General features: G+C 40.6%; 3 protein-coding genes across 3 annotated transcripts in view; 2 read left to right on the top strand and 1 right to left on the bottom strand.

The window, feature by feature from the left end:
- The window catches only part of iqub (IQ motif and ubiquitin domain containing), a 38,946-nt gene extending 27,480 nt beyond the window's left edge, over nucleotides 1–11,466 (bottom strand). The window contains exons 1-4 of the mRNA XM_053319372.1: nucleotides 11,331–11,466; nucleotides 9,306–9,444; nucleotides 7,322–7,485; nucleotides 6,627–6,802 (exon numbers count right to left, since the gene is read on the bottom strand). Of these exons, the coding sequence (XP_053175347.1) occupies nucleotides 6,627–6,802; nucleotides 7,322–7,485; nucleotides 9,306–9,444; nucleotides 11,331–11,466 (615 nt within the window). The remainder of the gene's footprint in view (nucleotides 1–6,626; nucleotides 6,803–7,321; nucleotides 7,486–9,305; nucleotides 9,445–11,330) is intronic.
- LOC128359153 (tripartite motif-containing protein 16-like) lies at nucleotides 1,896–4,539 on the top strand. Its single transcript, XM_053319589.1, has 2 exons — nucleotides 1,896–1,994; nucleotides 2,782–4,539. Exons 1-2 carry the CDS (start codon nucleotides 1,906–1,908, stop codon nucleotides 4,451–4,453), a joined length of 1,761 nt encoding a protein of 586 aa, XP_053175564.1. The 5' UTR covers nucleotides 1,896–1,905; the 3' UTR covers nucleotides 4,454–4,539.
- A 1,243-nt stretch (nucleotides 11,467–12,709) lies between the features above and the next one.
- LOC128358966 (tripartite motif-containing protein 16-like) lies at nucleotides 12,710–16,965 on the top strand. The gene is made up of 2 exons (XM_053319371.1): nucleotides 12,710–14,345; nucleotides 16,949–16,965. The coding sequence occupies exons 1-2, from the start codon at nucleotides 12,710–12,712 to the stop codon at nucleotides 16,963–16,965; spliced, it is 1,653 nt and encodes a 550-aa protein (XP_053175346.1).
- Nucleotides 16,966–20,471: the final 3,506 nt, after the last annotated feature.

Here is a 20,471-nt window from a genome sequence, read left to right as displayed (position 1 = left end):
CTTCAGGAGAAGCTGCAGCAGGAGATCACTGAGCTGAAGAGGAAAGACGCTGAACTGAAGCAGCTCTCACACACAGAGGATCACAACCAGTTTCTACACAACTACCCCTCAGTGTCACAACTCAGTGAACCTACAGACTCATCCAGCATCAATATCCGTCCTCTCAGATACTTTGAGGATGTGACAGCAGCTGTGTCAGAGCTCAGAGACAAACTACAGGACATCCTGAGGGACAAATGGACAAACATCTCACTGGCAGTGACTGAAGTGGACGTTTTACTGCCACAACCACCCAAGACCAGAGCTGAGTTCTTAAAATATTCACGTGAAATCACTCTGGATCCAAACACAGTAAACGAATGGCTGTTATTATCTGAGGGGAACAGAAAAGTAGAATGGACGTTACAAGAACAGTTTTATTATAGTCACACAGACAGATTCCCTGATCAGTTTCAGGTCCTGAGTAGAGAGAGTCTGACTGGACGTTGTTACTGGGAGGTGGAGAGGAGCGGAGAGGATGGAGTTCGTGTAGCAGTCTCATACAAGAATATCAGCAGAGCAGGAAATAAATCTCTATTTGGACGTAATGACAAATCTTGGTCTTTAACTTGTTACACTAACAGGTATGAATTTTGGTTCAACAACATTAAAACTCCCGTCTCAGGTCCTCGTTCCTCCAGAGTCGGAGTGTACCTGGATCACAGAGCAGGTATTCTGTCCTTCTACAGCGTCTCTGAAACCATGACTCTCCTCCACAGAGTCCAGACCAGATTCACTCAGCCTCTCTATGCTGGATTTTGGGTTGGAGGCACAGTTGAGTTGTGTAAAGTGAAATAGACAGAAGTAATTTCAGACTTCATGTGTCAGATGTTGTAATTCTTCATGTTTTTGTCTCCATGTCTCTGAGCTGCTCAGAGATCAGCTGACATGCTAATAGTGATATTCAACACTTTATTTTACTTTATGTATGTGTCGTTTATATGTTCAGTTTCTTTAAATGTGACTTTTTCCTGTGTGTTTTTATCCATGGAGGCTCTCACTGCTCATCACCATGTTTTTAACCTTCACTGACATTTCTTCAGATGAAAATATGAACTTTCGATTATTTTTGTAATTGATTAGTCTATCAATTATTTCATCGAGTAATCGAATACATTATTTTGCCTAATTAAATAGCAGTAGTAAAAATTAGAAAAAGGACAAAAACATGTCTCTGAAAATGAACAATCAATTGGGTTTTATTCCTGGACATTCATTTTTAAAATCAAAACTAAACCCATTTATTGCATTTGAAAATAATACAGTAAAGCGAAATGACTTTGAAACAACACATATTTAAGATTTATAACTTAGACGGCGGCTATTTGGTCTAAATATTCAGTTTTTTAAAGCAAAACTAAACCCATTTATTGCATTCAGTGCATTTGACTTCAGTGCCATCTGAAACAAATACATGAACTTTTCTTTTAGTGTGGCATCATTAGGCTACCATACTAATTAAGCGCACTAGATTCCCCTGCTCCTCCTACTTCAGCTTTCAGTGTAGAGACCTGAGATCAACCTGCTCCAAACTCCTCTCCTCATCTCCGACTGCTTACTGAGATCTTCTCAGCAGGTAGAAGCTTTTAGTTCACTAACTAGAAGAAAGTTCCACATGATCCACACGGTGACATTAGAAAAAGAAGACGCGATGTGGAAATATTAGTGTGCGCGCCCCATGTCGCCCCCGACTAGATGCCGCACACACTTTCTAGTTTTCACTCTCTAGTAAACTGCTCCGCGACATAGCGAGTGATGCAATGTGCGTCAGTAATAACCATCCCTGTAAAACACAAGCTGAGCAGGTCATATGAACGAGTGAAATTAATTAAATGAAGCTTTGATTTGTGAAAAACTGCCTCGATCATGTTTTGTAATCGAATTATTCAAATAATTGGAATAATCGTTTCAGCCCTGAATGTTAGTTTCATGTTTGTATTGATGTATTTGTGTCTGTTGTTTCTTAAACAGAGAAAACAGCAGAACTTCCTTCATCACAGATATTTTGTTCTCATCACTTTGTAAATTCATAACGAAATGTTCAATCAAACTGTAATGATCATGATAATAATCATTAATGATGTTCTTGTACATAGCTGACATTCTGGGTTACACTAACTGACTGTGTGGATGAAGTCAATCTGAACATGAAATCATTGATCACACTTTACTGATTGGATGTGTCAACAATCTGAAGCTTCAATAATCAATAAAGATGATTTTTATCAACAGTGATCAAAGTGTTTTCTTCTCATTCAAAGCTTCTGGAGAAAATGTGAAACTACAATGAGAGTTTATTAGAGACAGTTTTCCTCCTGAAATACTACAAAGTTAACTTAATAATACTGCAGTACTTTTACTGTAATACTGCAAACTACATCACTCATAATACTGCAGTACTTTTACAGTAATAGTGCATACTACATCACTCATAATACTGCAGTACTTTTACTGTAATATTGCATACTACATCACTCATAATACTGCAGTACTTTTACTGTAATACTGCAATAATAATACTGTCTTGTGTGTGTCCTGATGACATTTAAACACAACAAGCTCCACCCTGAGATCAGAGTTCATTGTTCTCTCCCTTCAGAGCTACAGTTTGATGACGAGTGTAAACAACATGTGACGCAGCACAGATGTCAGGCTGGTTTTACAACTTCATCATATGATATTCAAAGTTCAAAGTTATTAAACTTATCAGGAAGTGAAGCTCAGTCAGTCATTGCCTCTGAGAGCTGAAATGGCGCAAAAAGATCAGCTGTACCGAGAAACACTCAGCTGTTCGATATGTCTGGATCTACTGAAGGATCCGGTGGGTCTTTCCTGTGGAGACAGCTACTGCATGAGCTGTATTAAAGGATTCTGGGATGGAGAGGATCAGAGGAAGATCTACAGCTGCCCTCAGTGCAGAGAGGCCTTCACACCGAGGCCTGTCCTGAAGACAAACACCATGTTAGCAGCTTTAGTGGAGCAGCTGAAGAAGACTGGACTCCAAGCTGCTCCTGCTGATCACTGCTATGCTGGACCTGAAGATGTGGCCTGTGATGTCTGCACTGGGAGGAAGCTGAAAGCCTTCAAGTCCTGTCTGCAGTGTCTGGTCTCTTACTGTGAGAATCACCTCCAGCCTCATTACACTGTTGGTCAATTTAAGAAACACAAGCTGGTGGAGCCCTTGGAGAAGATCCAGGAGAACATCTGCTCTCGTCATGATGAGGTGATGAAGATATTCTGCCGTACAGATAAGAAGTGTATCTGTTATCTGTGCACTATGGAGGATCATAAAGGCCACGACACAGTCCCAGCTGCAGCAGAAAGGACTGAGAGGCAGAGAGAGCTCGAGGTGAGTCGACTAAACATCCAGCAGAGAATCCAGGACAGAGAGAAAGATGTGAAGCTGCTTCAACAGGAGGTGGAGGCCGTCAGTCGCTCTGCTGATAAAGCAGTGGAGGACAGTGAGAAGATCTTCACTCAGCTGATCCGTCTCCTCCAGAAAAGAAGCTCTGATGTGAAGCAGCAGATCAGATCCCAGCAGGAAACTGAAGTGAGTGGAGTCAAAGAGCTTCAGGAGAAGCTGCAGCAGGAGATCACTGAGCTGAAGAGGAAAGATGCTGAACTGAAGCAGCTCTCACACACAGAGGATCACAACCAGTTTCTACACAACTACCCCTCAGTGTCACAACTCAGTGAACCTACAGACTCATCCAGCATCAATATCCGTCCTCTCAGATACTTTGAGGATGTGACAGCAGCTGTGTCAGAGCTCAGAGATAAACTACAGGACATCCTGAAGGACAAATGGACAAACATCTCACTGGCAGTGACTGAAGTGGACGTTTTACTGTCAGAACCAGAACCCAAGACCAGAGCTGAGTTCTTAAAATATTCACATGAAATCACTCTGGATCCAAACACAGCAAACACACTACTGTTATTATCTGAGAGAAACAGAAAAGTAAAACGGACGGAACAACAACAGTCTTATTCTAGTCACATCGACAGATTCACTGATAGGTGGCAGGTCCTGAGTAGAGAGAGTCTGATTGGACGTTGTTACTGGGAGGTGGAGTGGGAAGGATGGTTCGGAGTTTATGTAGCAGTCTCATACAAGAATATCAGCAGAGCAGGAATTGAATCTGTATTTGGACGTAATGACAAATCTTGGTCTTTATATTGTGGCACTAACAGGTATGCATTTTGGTTCAAAAACATCAAAACTCCCGTCTCAGATCCTGGTTCCTCCAGAGTCGGAGTGTACCTGGATCACAGAGCAGGTATTCTGTCCTTCTACAGCATCTCTGAAACCATGACTCTCCTCCACAGAGTCCAGACCACATTCACTCAGCCTCTCTATGCTGGATTTTTGGTTAGTGTTGGATCCACAGCTGAGTTGTGTAAATTGAAATAGACAGAAGTCATTTCAGACTTCATGTGTCAGATGTTGTAATTCTTCATGTTTTTGTCTCCATGTTTCTCAGTTGCTCAGAGATCAGCTGACATGCTAATAGTGATATTCAACACTTTATTTTACTTTATGTATGTATCGTTTATATGTTCAGTTTCTTTAAATGTGACTTTTTCCTGTGTGTTTTTATCCATGGAGGCTCTCACTGCTCATCACCATGTTTTTAACCTTCACTGACATTTCTTCAGATGGAAATGTGAACTTCTCTTTGTTCTAAATGTTAGTTTCATGTTTGTATTGATGTATTTGTGTCTGTTGTTTCTTAAACAGAGAAAACAGCAGAACTTCCTTCATCACAGATATTTTGTTCTCATCACTTTGTAAATTCATAAAGAAATGTTCAATCAAACTGTAATGATCATGATAATAATCATTAATGATGTTCTTGTACATAGCTGACATTCTGGGTTAAACTAACTGACTGTGTGGATGAAGTCAATCTGAACATGAAATCATTGATCACACTTTACTGATTGGATGTGTCAACAATCTGAAGCTTCAATAATCAATAAAGATGATTTTTATCAACAGTGATCAAAGTGTTTTCTTCTCATTCAAAGCTTCTGGAGAAAATGTGAAACTACAATGAGAGTTTATTAGAGACAGTTTTCCTCCTGAAATACTACAAAGTTCACTTAATAATACTGCAGTACTTTTACTGTAATACTGCATACTACATCACTATAATACTGCAGTACTTTTACTGGAATACTGCAGTACTTTTACTGTAATACTGCATACTACATTACTATAATACTGCAGTACTTTTACTGTAATACTGCATACTACATCACTATAATACTGCAGTACTTTTACTGTAATACTGCATACTACATCACTCATAATACTGCAGTACTTTTACTGTAATACTGCATACTACATCACTATAATACTGCAGTACTTTTACTGTAACACTGCATACTACATCACTCATAATACTGCAGTACTTTTACTGTAATACTGCATACTACATCACTATAATACTGCAGTACTTTTACTGTAATACTGCATACTACATCACTATAATACTGCAGTACTTCTACTGTAATACTGCATACTACATCACTATAATACTAATCACTTTCCTCTGATCCGCATACTGTACTGATATTAAAGATACTGAGAACTAAAATATTATGCTATATTACATTGATGTTCCTCTTTAAATGGATAAAATGAAGCAGATGCTTGTTGAGGTTTGACTTTGACCGTCTCTCTTCTGGTTGAAGAAGCTCATTTACATTCTGTCTCTCTGTAATCACTGTTTCATTTACACATCAAGTCTTGTTCTGCCTCAATGAAAATGTTGTTTTCCAGTAATGAGTGACCTTTGAATGCAACACACACACATACACACACACACACACACACACACACGCACACACACGCACGCACACACACGCACGCACACACACGCACACACATGCAAACACATGCACACAAACTCGCGCGCACAAACACACACACATATACACCATAGACTGTATAAAAGAAATGGACGTAACATCCGTGACGTCACCCATTGGTTTGTTGACTGCTGCTCAGAAGCCAATAGTTTCTAACCTAGGCAGCACCATCTTGAACATTTCAGGTGCATGCTGGGAAAAAATTACCACGGATTCTACTTATATGGGCATGAGGTGGAGTCATGGGCGGAGCGGGGAGGTTGCTATGGTTACGAGGGCTGGATCTCGAGGACATTGGTCAATCAACCTGTCAATCAGGACGTAGCCACGCCCTAATGCATACCCTGCTTTATCGTCACATATAAAATCAGGGAGGCCAAAATGTCCCAAATGAACATCATACTGCATTGAAGAAGGCTTTAAACTAGCGATTGAGACCATAAACACATTTTGAAAACGTTTACTGAGGTTAGAAATCAAGTGAGAAGTTGGTGAATTCTCCATTGACTTGTATAGAGACGGTCGCCCCCTGGTGGCCTTTTGATAGAATGCAGCTCTAAGTTACTTCCTGGTTGGCCTCATTTCAGAGGACCGGAACTCCCCACCTGATACACACACACACACACACACACACACACACACACACACACACACACACACACACACAGTAACAGCTGCTGATGTTCCAGTGCTGCTGCTCTGTTTAGTACCTGTGTGTTGCGGCTGTAGACGATGACTCCTCTGTCAGGTCTCCTCTTCGGCAGTGTCTGCACGGCAGCGTTGTGGTACTGCGCTCCCGTCAGTCGGTGTCTGAATCCGCCCAGAAAGGCTTTCTGCTGCGGCGGACGCTCGATCTCCACCACCACTTCCTGAAACGCTCCGTCCTCTGGAAGTCACACATGGAAAGTGATGGATGAGCCGCTGAAGCTTGATGTTATTCTGTGTTACTGTCAGTAAGCATCTTCCTCCTTTCCTTCCTTCCTTCCTTCCTTCCTTCCGTCTGTCCTTCCTCCCTCCTTCCTTCTCTTTTTCTTTACTCCCCATTACCTTCCTTCCTTCTTCCTCCCTCCCTTCCTTCCTTCCTCCCTTCCCTCCTTTCCTTCCTTCTTCCCCCCTTCCTTCTTCTCCTTCTTCCTTCCTCCCTTCCTTCTTCTCCTTCTTCCTTCCTCCCTCCCTCCCCCCTTTCCTTCTTCCTTCCTCCCTTCCTTCCTCCTTTCCTTCCTTCTCCTTCTTCCTTCCTCCCTCCCTCCCTCCCTCCTTTCTTTTCCTTCTTTCCTCCCTCCCTTCCTTCTTCCTCTCTTCCTTCCTTCCGTCCTTCCTCCTTTCTCCCTTCCTTCCTTCCACCCTAATCTCCCTTCCTTCCGTCTTCCTCCCTTCCTTCCTTCCTTCCTTAACTCGTCCGTACCTGTTTGAACTCTGACGGTGATGACATCTGGCATATTGTCGTGTTCGGGGGGGCGAAGTGGACGCAGCGGATGAGCGTTCGGGTCTGTGGAGCTCATCTCCATCCGGATGGAGCCGTGAGGCCGAACGCCGAGCTCCATCAGGCTCTGCTGCTCCTCCACCATCCTGCCTGAGAAAGACAGACAGACAGACAGACACACACAGCTATTAATTAGTCTTTGGTAGCACGTTTGATCATTTCCAAACCTATCCGACCCCCCACACATCCTGGAAACCCTCCATGTTACAGGTCAGTGTGTAGAAGGAGTGCTCTATCTTTAGCCTGACTGAGACCAGAGCCTTCAGCACCAGCGCCGGCTCCGTCCAGCCATCACCTGACATCTGGTTCTTGCGGCTCTTCCAAATAGCAAGCTTTGCAGTAGCCAGTAAAAAATTGATAAGAACCAGTCTGCTTTTTTTTCATGGTGTATCTGGGCCCAAAAAGTGATAAAGAAAACACCTCCCCCAAAGCCTCCACTCATCCCTGCACCATCCTAAATAGACCAGCTAACCGAGGACAGGAAACCACCAGGTGTTCCACGGTTTCTGACTCCCTGCAAGAAGGACAGCCCCCCTTAGTGCTGGGGTCCAGGTGAGCCCTGTATCTGTTCATGGCTAATATTCCATGTATCATCCTCAGCCATCCGTTTCTCAACCGGAGGCTTATACAGGACCCGCCAGCAGCCTTTAGAGGAAGAGCCTGTATCAAAAACCTCAGTCCATTTAGATTCCTTGAGTCCGGTTAACGAGGCGATGTTCAGGACCTTCACGCAGCTCTGGTACAGCGGCTTACTCCCAACTGAGATGAACTCACCCAGAGCTGGAGTTTTCAGGGAGAGAAGCATGCCACTTGCCTCTCTCCACTCCCCCACAGCAGGATTAATGATGAGGGAGGGGAAACCATATTCACGACCCTCATTACACCGATCGATCAACTCCAGGTCCCGAACAAAGGCCCTCAGTGGACCAGAGAGAGACAACCCCACCTCATCCACAAGTTTCCTCAGGAACCTGGTCGACCTGATTTTAATTAGTTCGGTCAGCTGTTCCAAGGACATCTTCATCAGATGTCCCAACTTAACAACCCCTGCCTCAACGAAACGAGTTCTCAAAGTGGCTGAGGAGAGCATGTCATTAGCCAAAAAACTGTTATTAAACAGCGGCTCCTCATACAGCCACATCCCGGGCCTGGGGTCAGGAGGTCTAGTGATGATAAGCGTCCTCCATCAAGTACGGACCGGTAAAATGGTGTGATTCCAGTCAGGTTGCACTGGGAGTCCATCAGAAAGAGTTGCTTATCTAGACCGAGTTGCCCCGCCTTCCTGAGGATGAGCCGGGCGGGAGCCAACCAGCAGAGAGCAGCCGTACAGCAACTTCTGAGCTGCCTGCAACCTGAAAGCTGCTGTCCTTGACTTGATGTGTATCAGGCCCTGCCCTCCCTCTGCCACAGGGAGATACAGGACCTCCACCAGCAACCAGTGAAGACCCGACCAGAAAAAATCCACAAGGAGCCGCTGCAGTGCTTCCATAAGACCAGGAGGGGGAACCAGTACTTGTAGCTTGTGCCACAGAGATGAGGCGACCAGGTTATTGATAACAAGGACTCTTCCCCTGTAGCACAACTGGGGGAGCAGCCATTTCCACCTAGACAACATGGCCTCCACCTTTCCCAGCACTCCCTCCCAAAGAATCAAAGAAACAAACAAACAAACACCAAAGTACTACAGTCTTTTTGTTACTATACTCCCATCACAGCTCAACAGGGAAACAGAAACATTTGTCAAGTTTATCTTAAATATAATATATTCTACATGGTTACTTTAGCCAGTAGTTTGTTTTGACTAACAGGAGTCAGACTGGGATCACTGGTTACCACAACTGACTCAACACACTCCAACCAATCGGAGCCTTCGCCTGTCACCAATCAGCAGCAGAGGAACATGTACGTACCGTCCAGAGAGACCTGCAGAACCTCGGCAGGAACTCTGAGCTCTGAGGAGAGATGACGCTTCATCTCCTGAATGCTGAGACCGATGGCGAACGCTACGGTCATCACATGACCCTCAGGAACCAGAACCACCTTCACTGTAACCACACACACACACACACACACACACACAGACACACACACACACAGACACACAGACACACAGACACACAAACACACAAACACACACACACACACACACACACAGTGTTTAGATCCTTTACTGCAGTATTATAGTGATGTAGTATGCAGTATTACAGTAAAAGTACTGCAGTATTATAGTGATGTAGTATGCAGTATTACAGTAAAAGTACTGCAGTATTATAGTGATGTAGTATGCAGTATTACAGTAAAAGTACTGCAGTATTATAGTGATGTAGTATGCAGTATTACAGTAAAAGTACTGCAGTATTATAGTGATGTAGTATGCAGTATTACAGTAAAAGTACTGCAGTATTATAGTGATGTAGTATGCAGTATTACAGTAAAAGTACTGCAGTATTATAGTGATGTAGTATGCAGTATTACAGTAAAAGTACTGCAGTATTATAGTGATGTAGTATGCAGTATTACAGTAAAAGTACTGCAGTATTATAGTGATGTAGTATGCAGTATTACAGTAAAAGTACTGCAGTATTATAGTGATGTAGTATGCAGTATTACAGTAAAAGTACTGTAGTATTATGAGTGATGTAGTATGCAGTATTACAGTAAAAGTACTGCAGTATTATAGTGATGTAGTATGCAGTATTACAGTAAAAGTACTGTAGTATTATGAGTGATGTAGTATGCAGTATTACAGTAAAAGTACTGCAGTATTATAGTGATGTAGTATGCAGTATTACAGTAAAAGTACTGCAGTATTATAGTGATGTAGTATGCAGTATTACAGTAAAACTGCTGCAGTATTATAGTGATGTAGTATGCAGTATTACAGTAAAAGTACTGCAGTATTATAGTGATGTAGTATGCAGTATTACAGTAAAAGTACTGCAGTATTATAGTGATGTAGTATGCAGTATTACAGTAAAAGTACTGTAGTATTATGAGTGATGTAGTATGCAGTATTACAGTAAAAGTACTGCAGTATTATAGTGATGTAGTATGCAGTATTACAGTAAAAGTACTGTAGTATTATGAGTGATGTAGTATGCAGTATTACAGTAAAAGTACTGCAGTATTATAGTGATGTAGTATGCAGTATTACAGTAAAACTGCTGCAGTATTATAGTGATGTAGTATGCAGTATTACAGTAAAAGTACTGCAGTATTATAGTGATGTAGTATGCAGTATTACAGTAAAAGTACTGCAGTATTATAGTGATGTAGTATGCAGTATTACAGTAAAAGTACTGCAGTATTATGAGTGATGTAGTATGAAGTATTACAGTAAAAGTACTGCAGTATTATGAGTGATGTAGTATGAAGTATTACAGTAAAAGTACTGCAGTATTATGAGTATATCTCAGGTCTTTTTCTTTATAATATAACAGTTAGTTGTTAGTTGTGTTGGTGTGATGGGATTTATAAACCTCCACACTTCCTTCATGTTAGCAGCTCTACTTTGTTCCCTTTCTGTTTCACAGCTTTCTTTGCTCCCACTAAAGCAGGTTTAACAGGATATTGATCCACATCTTTTATAATTTGTTGTGTCAGATTATCCAGAAACATCACAACACATCTGATGTAGCTCATAAATTCACCTCATGTCACGAACAACACTGCCTACATGCTGAACGCTCTATTTTCTGACTAATCTGATCACTGCTCTGTAATAATATGTAAATTGAATCATCTGTGACGAATGCATTTAGGGACAATGTTCTGCTGTCAACAGATCAGTGTGAGTCAGTCCAAATCTGATGCACGCTTTATTTGTATTATTTTTATACAGGATTTAATTTAGAAGATAAGCTGAATAAATGTGACGAGGCAGCTGAAACACCAACGTGTGCAGATGAAGGAGCAGTTCTCTGAGTCTCACCGGTAGCTGTAGAGTTCCCCACATGTTCGGCTCTCTGAGGATCTCCGAGCGGCTCGCTGTCATCGGGAAGATCAGCCTGAGTTTCCTGCACATCTGCACACAGTGAAGACAACAGAAGATCAGGTTCTTTAGACATTAGACTGCAGAACTTTTGGATGGATTTCTATTAAAACTCTCATATTATTATAACTTTGGTGAGGTGTTCACTTTTCATCAGAAGAAGAAGAGGATGAACTTTTATTTTAGACACATTCACAAGTTCATATCAATAAAACAAACATGAAGAATTATATTACAATACAAAGAAAAGACAGTACAGATATATTTACTGTAATACTGCATACTACATCACTCATAATACTGCAGTACTTTTACTGTAATACTGCATACTACATCACTATAATACTGCAGTACTTTTACTGTAATACTGCATACTACATCACTCATAATACTGCAGTACTTTTACTGTAATACTGCATACTACATCACTATAATACTGCAGTACTTTTACTGTAATACTGCATACTACATCACTCATAATACTGCAGTACTTTTACTGTAATACTGCATACTACATCACTATAATACTGCAGTACTTTTACTGTAATACTGCATACTACATCACTCATAATACTGCAGTACTTTTACTGTAATACTGCATACTACATCACTATAATACTGCAGTACTTTTACTGTAATACTGCATACTACATCACTATAATACTGCAGTACTTTTACTGTAATACTGCATACTACATCACTATAATACTGCAGTACTTTTACTGTAATACTGCATACTACATCACTATAATACTGCAGTACTTTTACTGTAATACTGCATACTACATCACTATAATACTGCAGTACTTTTACTGTAATACTGCATACTACATCACTATAATACTGCAGTACTTTTACTGTAATACTGCATACTACATCACTCATAATAATGCAGTACTTTTACTGTAATACTGCATACTACATCACTATAATACTGCAGTACTTTTACTGTAATACTGCATACTACATCACTATAATACTGCAGTACTTTTACTGTAATACTGCATACTACATCACTATAATACTGCAGTACTTTTACTGTAATACTGCATACTACATCACTATAATACTGCAGTACTTTTACTGTAGTAAAAGTTTTCATGCAGAACTTTTCGTTGTAGTATTTTTACTCTATTGTATTAGTACTTTTACTGCAGTAAAGTAACTTCTTCCAGTGCTGCTGCTGACAAGTTCAACATGTGACTCAGCACAGAGCTGTCAGGCTGGTTTTACAACTTTATCACATGATGTTCAAAGTTCAAAGTCATTAAACTTATCAGGAAGTGAAGTTCAGTCAGTCGTTGCCTCTGAGAGCTGAAATGGCGCAGAAAGATCAGCTGGACCGAGAAACACTCAGCTGTTCGATCTGTCTGGATCTACTGAAGGATCCGGTGACTATTCCCTGTGGACACAGCTACTGTATGAGCTGTATTAAAGGATTCTGGGATGGAGAGGATCAGAGGAAGATCTACAGCTGCCCTCAGTGCAGAGAGGCCTTCACACCGAGGCCTGTCCTGAAGAAAAACACCATGTTAGCAGCTTTAGTGGAGCAGCTGAAGAAGACTGGACTCCAAGCTGCTCCTGCTGATCACTGCTATGCTGGACCTGAAGATGTGGCCTGTGATGTCTGCACTGGGAGGAAGCTGAAAGCCTTCAAGTCCTGTCTGCAGTGTCTGGTCTCTTACTGTGAGAATCACCTCCAGCCTCATTACACTGTTGGTCAGTTTAAGAAACACAAGCTGGTGGAGCCCTCGGAGAAGCTCCAGGAGAACATCTGCTCTCGTCATGATAAGGTGATGAAGATATTCTGCCATACAGATAAGAAGTGTATCTGTTATCTGTGCACTATGGAGGATCATAAAGGCCACAACACAGTCCCAGCTGCAGCAGAAAGGACTGAGAGGCAGAGAGAGCTCGAGGTGAGTCGTCTAAACATCCAGCAGAGAATCCAGGACAGAGAGAAAGATGTGAAGCTGCTTCAACAGGAGGTGGAGGCCGTCAGTCGCTCTGCTGATAAAGCAGTGGAGGACAGTGAGAAGATCATCACTCAGCTGATCCGTCTCCTCCAGAAAAGAAGCTCTGATGTGAAGCAGCAGATCAGATCCCAGCAGGAAACTGAAGTGAGTGGAGTCAAAGAGCTTCAGGAGAAGCTGCAGCAGGAGATCACTGAGCTGAAGAGGAAAGACGCTGAACTGAAGCAGCTCTCACACACAGAGGATCACAACCAGTTTCTACACAACTACCCCTCAGTGTCACAACTCAGTGAACCTACAGACTCATCCAGCATCAATATCCGTCCTCTGAGACACTTTGAGGATGTGACAGCAGCTGTGTCAGAGCTCAGAGATAAACTACAGGACATCCTGAGGGACAAATGGACAAACATCTCACTAACAGAGACTGAAGTGAAGGTTTTACTGCCACAACCACCCAAGACCAGAGCTGAGTTCTTAAAATATTCACGTGAAATCACTCTGGATCCAAACACAGTAAACACATGGCTGTTATTATCTGAAGGGAACAGAAAAGTAAAATGTATGTTTCCACCACAGTTTTATTCTAGTCACACAGACAGATTCACCGATAGGTGTCAGGTCCTGAGTAGAGAGAGTCTGACTGGACGTTGTTACTGGGAGGTGGTGAGGGGAAGAGGAGCTCATGTAGCAGTCTCATACAAGAATATCAGCAGAACAGGAGATGAATCTGAATTTGGATGTAATGACAAATCTTGGTCTTTATATTGTGAAACTAACAGTTATACATTTTGCTTCAACAACATTAAAACTCCCGTCTCAGGTCCTCGTTCCTCCAGAGTCGGAGTGTACCTGGATCACAGAGCAGGTATTCTGTCCTTCTACAGCGTCTCTGAAACCATGACTCTCCTCCACAGAGTCCAGACCACATTCACTCAGCCTCTCTATGCTGGACTTTATGTTACAGGCACAGCTGAGTTGTGTAAAGTGAAATAGACAGAAGTCATTTCAGACTACATGTGTCAGATGTTTTAATTCTTCATGGTTTTGTTTCCATGTTTCTGAGATGCTCAGAGATCAGCTGACATGCTAATAGTGATATTCAATACTTTATTTTACTTTATGTATGTGTTGTTTATATTATCAGTTTCTTTAAATGTGACTTTTTCCTGTGTGTTTTTATCCATGGAGGCTCTCACTGCTCATCACCATGTTTTTAACCTTCACTGACATTTCTTCAGATGAAAATGTGAACTTCTCTTTGTTCTAAATGTTAGTTTCATGTTTGTATTGATGTATTTGTGTCTGTTGTTTCTGAAACAGAGAAAACAGCAGAACTTCCTTCATCACAGATATTTTGTTCTCATCACTTTGTAAATTCATAAAGAAATGTTCAATCAAACTGTAATGATCATGATAATAATCATTAATGATGTTCTTGTACATAGCTGACATTCTGGGTTAAACTAACTGACTGTGTGGATGAAGTCAATCTGAACATGAAATCATTGATCACACTTTACTGATTGGATGTGTCAACAATCTGAAGCTTCAATAATCAATAAACATGATTTTATCAACAGTGATCAAAGTGTTTTCTTCTCATTCAAAGCTTGTGTACTTTTACTGTAATACTCCATACTACATCACTATAATACTGCAGTACTTTTACTGTAATACTGCATACTACATCACTATAATACTGCAGTACTTTTACTATAATACTGCATACTACATCACTCATAATACTGCAGTACTTTTACTGTAATACTGCATACTACATCACTATAATACTGCAGTACTTTTACTGTAATACTTCATACTACATCACTATAATACTGCAGTACTTTTACTGTAATACTGCATACTACATCACTATAATACTGCAGTACTTTTACTGTAATACTGCATACTACATCACTATAATACTGCAGTACTTTTACTGTAATACTGCATACTACATCACTATAATACTGCAGTACTTTTACTGTAATACTGCATACTACAACACTATAATACTGCAGTACTTTTACTGTAATACTGCATACTACAACACTATAATACTGCAGTATGTTTATTTATTTAATATACTGAGTTTATACTGAGCAGCACATCAATGTATGGCTCTAAAATAAATACTATATAGTGTTATAGACGATGAACTCTCTCTCAGCCTGGCAGTCAAACAGTAGAAAGGTCAGAGTTAGTTTTCTGGTGATAACAGGTTGATTATCTTCTAACCTCCAGATAACAGAGACGTTAAAACAAATAATAGTGAGCGCGACTGTTCTCTGCTTCAGTGTTTCATTCTTTAAAGTAGGATGAATTAGGGTAATGTGCAGTTCTGATTTGTTTACCATATTTACTTATCATTCCAGTACATTAAATCAACACCTAAGATCATTATGAAATCCTGAAGATGTTTCGTCGTTAAATCAGAAGACTGAACTCAATTTTTTGCACGCCACACTTTTCAGATTTGTATTTGTAAAAACTCTTGAACACCGCATATCCTTTAACTTTCACTTCACAATAATGCTCTACTTTGTGATGCTCTATCACATTAAATCCCAATAAAATACAGGGTTAGTTAAGTTTGTGGTGACAAAATGTGGAGAAGTTCAACTTTTGCAAGGCACCGTATATGAACACCTAATCATTCATTATCATTATGAAATCCCTGAGATGTTTGCTTATTAAACCAGAAGATAATGTTTGAATATTGTACTCTAAAATAACATGGCTCTTTTATATAGTTTCAGAATTTGTAGATTGTGTAATATGGGACACTAGTTAGTTTTTAGGCCTAGAAATACTCTGATTTATACAAAGCTGCCTTATATCTGCCAATACAGTCTGAAATGTATAAACCCATAGCTTAAAAACTTGTAGGAATGTATGTTACACAATATAACTTACAAATTACGCATACTAGTTAGCTTTTACATAACTGAATAGAAGAAGAGATGAATGCACTGGAGCTTAGTTGTCCCTCATTACCATAATATAAACCCTACTAGTTTTACTTATCTGATGAAAAAAGCAAAAAAAAATATATAGGCCTATAGTAGGCCTACTAAAAATTCAAGGAGTATGAATACTTTTGCAAGGCCCTATATAATGTAATTCATGTGTAAATAAGGTAAACAAGTCAGAATTGCAAAAAGTGTCCCACATTACCAAAATCTACATTAAGCTAGCCTGTGACAGTCAGTTTTAAAATAAATAGAAGAAGAGATAAATGCACATGAGCTTAGTTGTCCCGTATTTACCTTAATATCAACCCCACCTGCAGCTGGAATCACATCCGGTCTCACATGAGCTTAGTTTTCCCGTATTTACCGTAATATCAACTCCACCTGCAGCTGGAATCACATCCGGTCTCACATGAGCTTAGTTTTCCCGTATTTACCTTAATATCAACCCCACAGTCTGCTGCTGGAACCACATCAGGTCTCATCTGAGCTTAGTTGTCCCATATTTACCTTAATATAAACCCTACCTGCAGCTGGAATTACATCCGGTCTCACCTGAGCTCCTCCCGGCAGCTTCTCCATCTCTGTCCGGCTCTCTGTCGCCATCTAGCGGCTCCTCTGCAGTAGCGCCTCCGGCTGCTCCTCGGTTCGTTTCTATCTTCTCTTCCTCCTCTTCTTCCTCTTCCTCCTGCTCCTCCTTCTCTCTGAGCTCAGACATACCAGCTCACTGATCCTCCCTCAGCTGTTTTATCTTCTTAAATCCTTTTAAATCTGTTTTATTTGTCTTTTATTTGACAATATGTTTGACTCAGCAAAGCGCAGCTAACCCCGTCCCTCTCTACTGTTAGTTTGGTTTCTAGGCAACGCCGGAGTTTACACGTTGCTGTAGCAACCGTGAGACACGTCACTGGCCCTGTTAAACCACTCAGGTTGTTTTATTCATTTACTTTAAAGATGTTTTTGATTATTAAAAGACAGATGAGAGAAAATAAATAATATAATAACATTTTTGGAAGTATTATGCTTTTTTTAACTTCACATTTAGTTTTAACTTTAGCACTTTTTTTGCAACTTTTACATCCAAAATATAAAATATGATCCACTGTTGATCCTCAATAGATAGATAGATATATACTTTATTTCATTTTCAAATTCATGTATCCAATAGCTCATACATAAACACAAAACACAAATATATTTAATAAATAAATAAATAAGATCAAATATATACAAAAAGTCTAAAAGTTAAAAAATAATATGTACCAAAAACCCCTAAAAGTTATAAAACTAATCAAAGATATACAAGAACAAGACTATACAAGACTTTATAAGATATTATTTACAAAAACACACAAACACCTGAACATAGCACTTACATGTACTCAATTACTTCCCTCCACTGTTTGCTGCTTGGCTTCAAATATTCATGACAAATAAAGTAGCTTTAAAGGAACAGTTCAACATTTCAGCTTTAAGCCATCTTGCACCAGCAGCATGAGTAGAAGCCCAGAGTAGCACAGAGCACAGCTGTAATAATTATACATGTTATAAGAGAAATAGCAGTAAGAGTAACACAAGCAGTAGTATTAACCTCCCTGTCGTCCTCCCGGGTCAAATTGACCCTGTCTGTTTTGACTGTTCCTTCTTTTCCTCCCTCCTTCTTCCCTTCTTTCCTCTCTCTCTCCTTGTCTCTTTCTTTCCTCCCCATTACCTTCCTTCTTTCCTTCCTTCCTCTTTTCCTTTCTCTCGCCCTCCCTCCTTCCTCCTTTCCTCCCTCCCTCCTTCCTTCTTTCCTTTCCTCCCTCCTTTCCTTCCTTTCTCCCTCCCTTCCTTCCTTTCTCCCTCCCTCCTTCCTTTCTCCCTCCCTCCCTCCTTTCCTTCCTTCTACCTCCCTTCCTTCCCTCCTTTCCTTCCTTCTCCCTCCCTTCCCTCCTTCCTTTCCTTCCTTTCTCCCTCCTTTCTTCCTCCTCCTCCCTCCCTCACTCCTTTCTTTCCTTCTTCCCTCCTTTCTCCCTCCTTTCCTTCTTTCTTCCTTCCTCCCTCCCTCCGTTCTTCTTTCCTTTCCTCCCTCCTTTCCTTCCTTCTACCTCCCTACCTTCCCTCCTTTCCTTCCTTCCTTCTACCTCCCTTCCTTCCTTCCTTCCTTTCCCTCCTTTCCTCCCTTCCTTCCTTGACTCGAGGACAACAGTAGTATTAAAATAAAGCATGTGATTAATAGTAGGAGGATAAATAGAGTCATACACACACGCAACACACATACATGCATATAAGTCTGAACAGATGATCTAACATATAAAACCAGGTTATGTCAGCATGAGGATGAAAACCGGTGTATTTTTGTGCTTCGCAGCTTCCCTCCATGTATAGTGTGAGTACAGGAGCTTTACATGCAGCTTCCCTCCATGTATAGTGTGAGTACAGGAGCTTTACATGCAGCTTCCCTCCATGTATAGTGTGAGTATAGGAGCTTTACATCGAGCTATACGCTGCTATTTCAGTCTGTGAGCCGGCTGAGGCGACTTGGTGGCCCCCGAAAAGCTCCTGTAATCTGCTGCTGGCTCCACACAGATCAAACAGCAGCCTGTAGAGAGACACACACACACACACACACACACAGGTGTTCATTGATCCAGGGGGAGATCTTTTCGTCATGTTAGCACTTCTTTAGGATTGCATAGTTGCTGAGTGTGACACTTAAACACAGTAATACAATATCCTGACACTTTTTTAACAAAGTTATGAAACAGCGTGAACTTGATACCTTCTAATATTATAAAAAAAAAACAGTGTTGGTGTGTAATTGATTTCAGATACTAAAGTACAATAATTAAAGGAGAGTTTAGCAATGTTTCAGGTGTGTTAAAGCAGCAGTCAGGTGTTCCTCTCTGTAATCATTCCTCATGTTCATACTGACTATTAAAACCTTCTAATGAGCTTTCAATGTAAAGTGATGGAGGACTTAATCATTATAAAGTAGATGATCAGCTTCTATTGAGCTTCAGCAGTCTGAGTTATTATATCAAGTGATATCTGACACATTTAATGAGTGGAAACTACTTAAAACTTTTAAATCCATGTTTCCACAGAAGGAGGACTGTGGGTTTAGTCCTCCATCACTTCCTGTTAACATGATGAAGGATCTAATGCTCAGTATGAACAGGAGGAATCATTACACACTGAATGCAGCATTATAGTACAAGTCTCTAGTCATTAGGGTCTCAATCTCTAAATTCAGACTTTCTAATAATTGTGTTGGTATTTAGATGTCTCTCGTTTTTCTGTCATGTCATTTAGTGTAATACATTTTTTTAGTTTGTGTCTCTGTATCATTTATTCTGAGTTATCGGCCTGTTGACTGAAACTTAACTCATATTTAGAATAATTCATTATGTTGGAGGTGAACAACAACAACAACAGGTGGATGATATAAAAAAAGAGTGAGTATAAGAATGAGAAACTGCAATCATCAGTGGTAGTCTGATTGATTGATTGATTGATTGATTGATTGATTGATTGATTGATTGATTGATTGATTGATTGAGTTATGTAAAGGAAACAGCTGTAAGTTATAATCAAAGCTTTGGTGAGAATGTGCAGCCTTGTCTTCTTTACATTTGGTAGTTTTATAGTTTTTTTAAATGTTCCCATGCTCTCTGTACTTCCCCCTTCTTTAAATAAACTCAACAAAAGATAAAAATAACTTATATCAAGCTGGTGAAAGTCATTAAGAGTCAATAAACTCCCAGCCAGGCAGAGCAAGAGAGAGAGAGAGAGAGTAGTAACTACCACATAGGAAACAATTACAAAACTCTTTCCTCATAAAAAAAAAAAGATTTAAAGCCTGGAACGGAGAACGGACAACGATTTACCCACACATCCATCATCTCATATTTTTCATGTTTCATAGACGAAGCAGTGCAGGAAAAAATACCCAACCCCCCCTCCATCCACCCCACTCCCCTCCCCTCCCCTTCTCTCCCCTTCCCCCCCTCCGATTGATTTTTGCCTTCCTAGAAACAACAGTGTGTGTGATCTTGAATGTGGGATTCCCGCCAAACAACAAAGCAAAGTCGTGGCTTAGCTCACACAATAAGCACATGTAACCACAGCCTATATTTAAGGTCAGCAGCAGG

Source organism: Scomber japonicus, chromosome 5 (genome assembly GCF_027409825.1).
Source record: "Scomber japonicus isolate fScoJap1 chromosome 5, fScoJap1.pri, whole genome shotgun sequence".
NCBI lineage: Eukaryota > Metazoa > Chordata > Actinopteri > Scombriformes > Scombridae > Scomber > Scomber japonicus.
The sequence above is the reverse complement of the archived record's forward strand: the minus strand, read 5'-3'. Positions and strand labels throughout refer to the sequence as shown.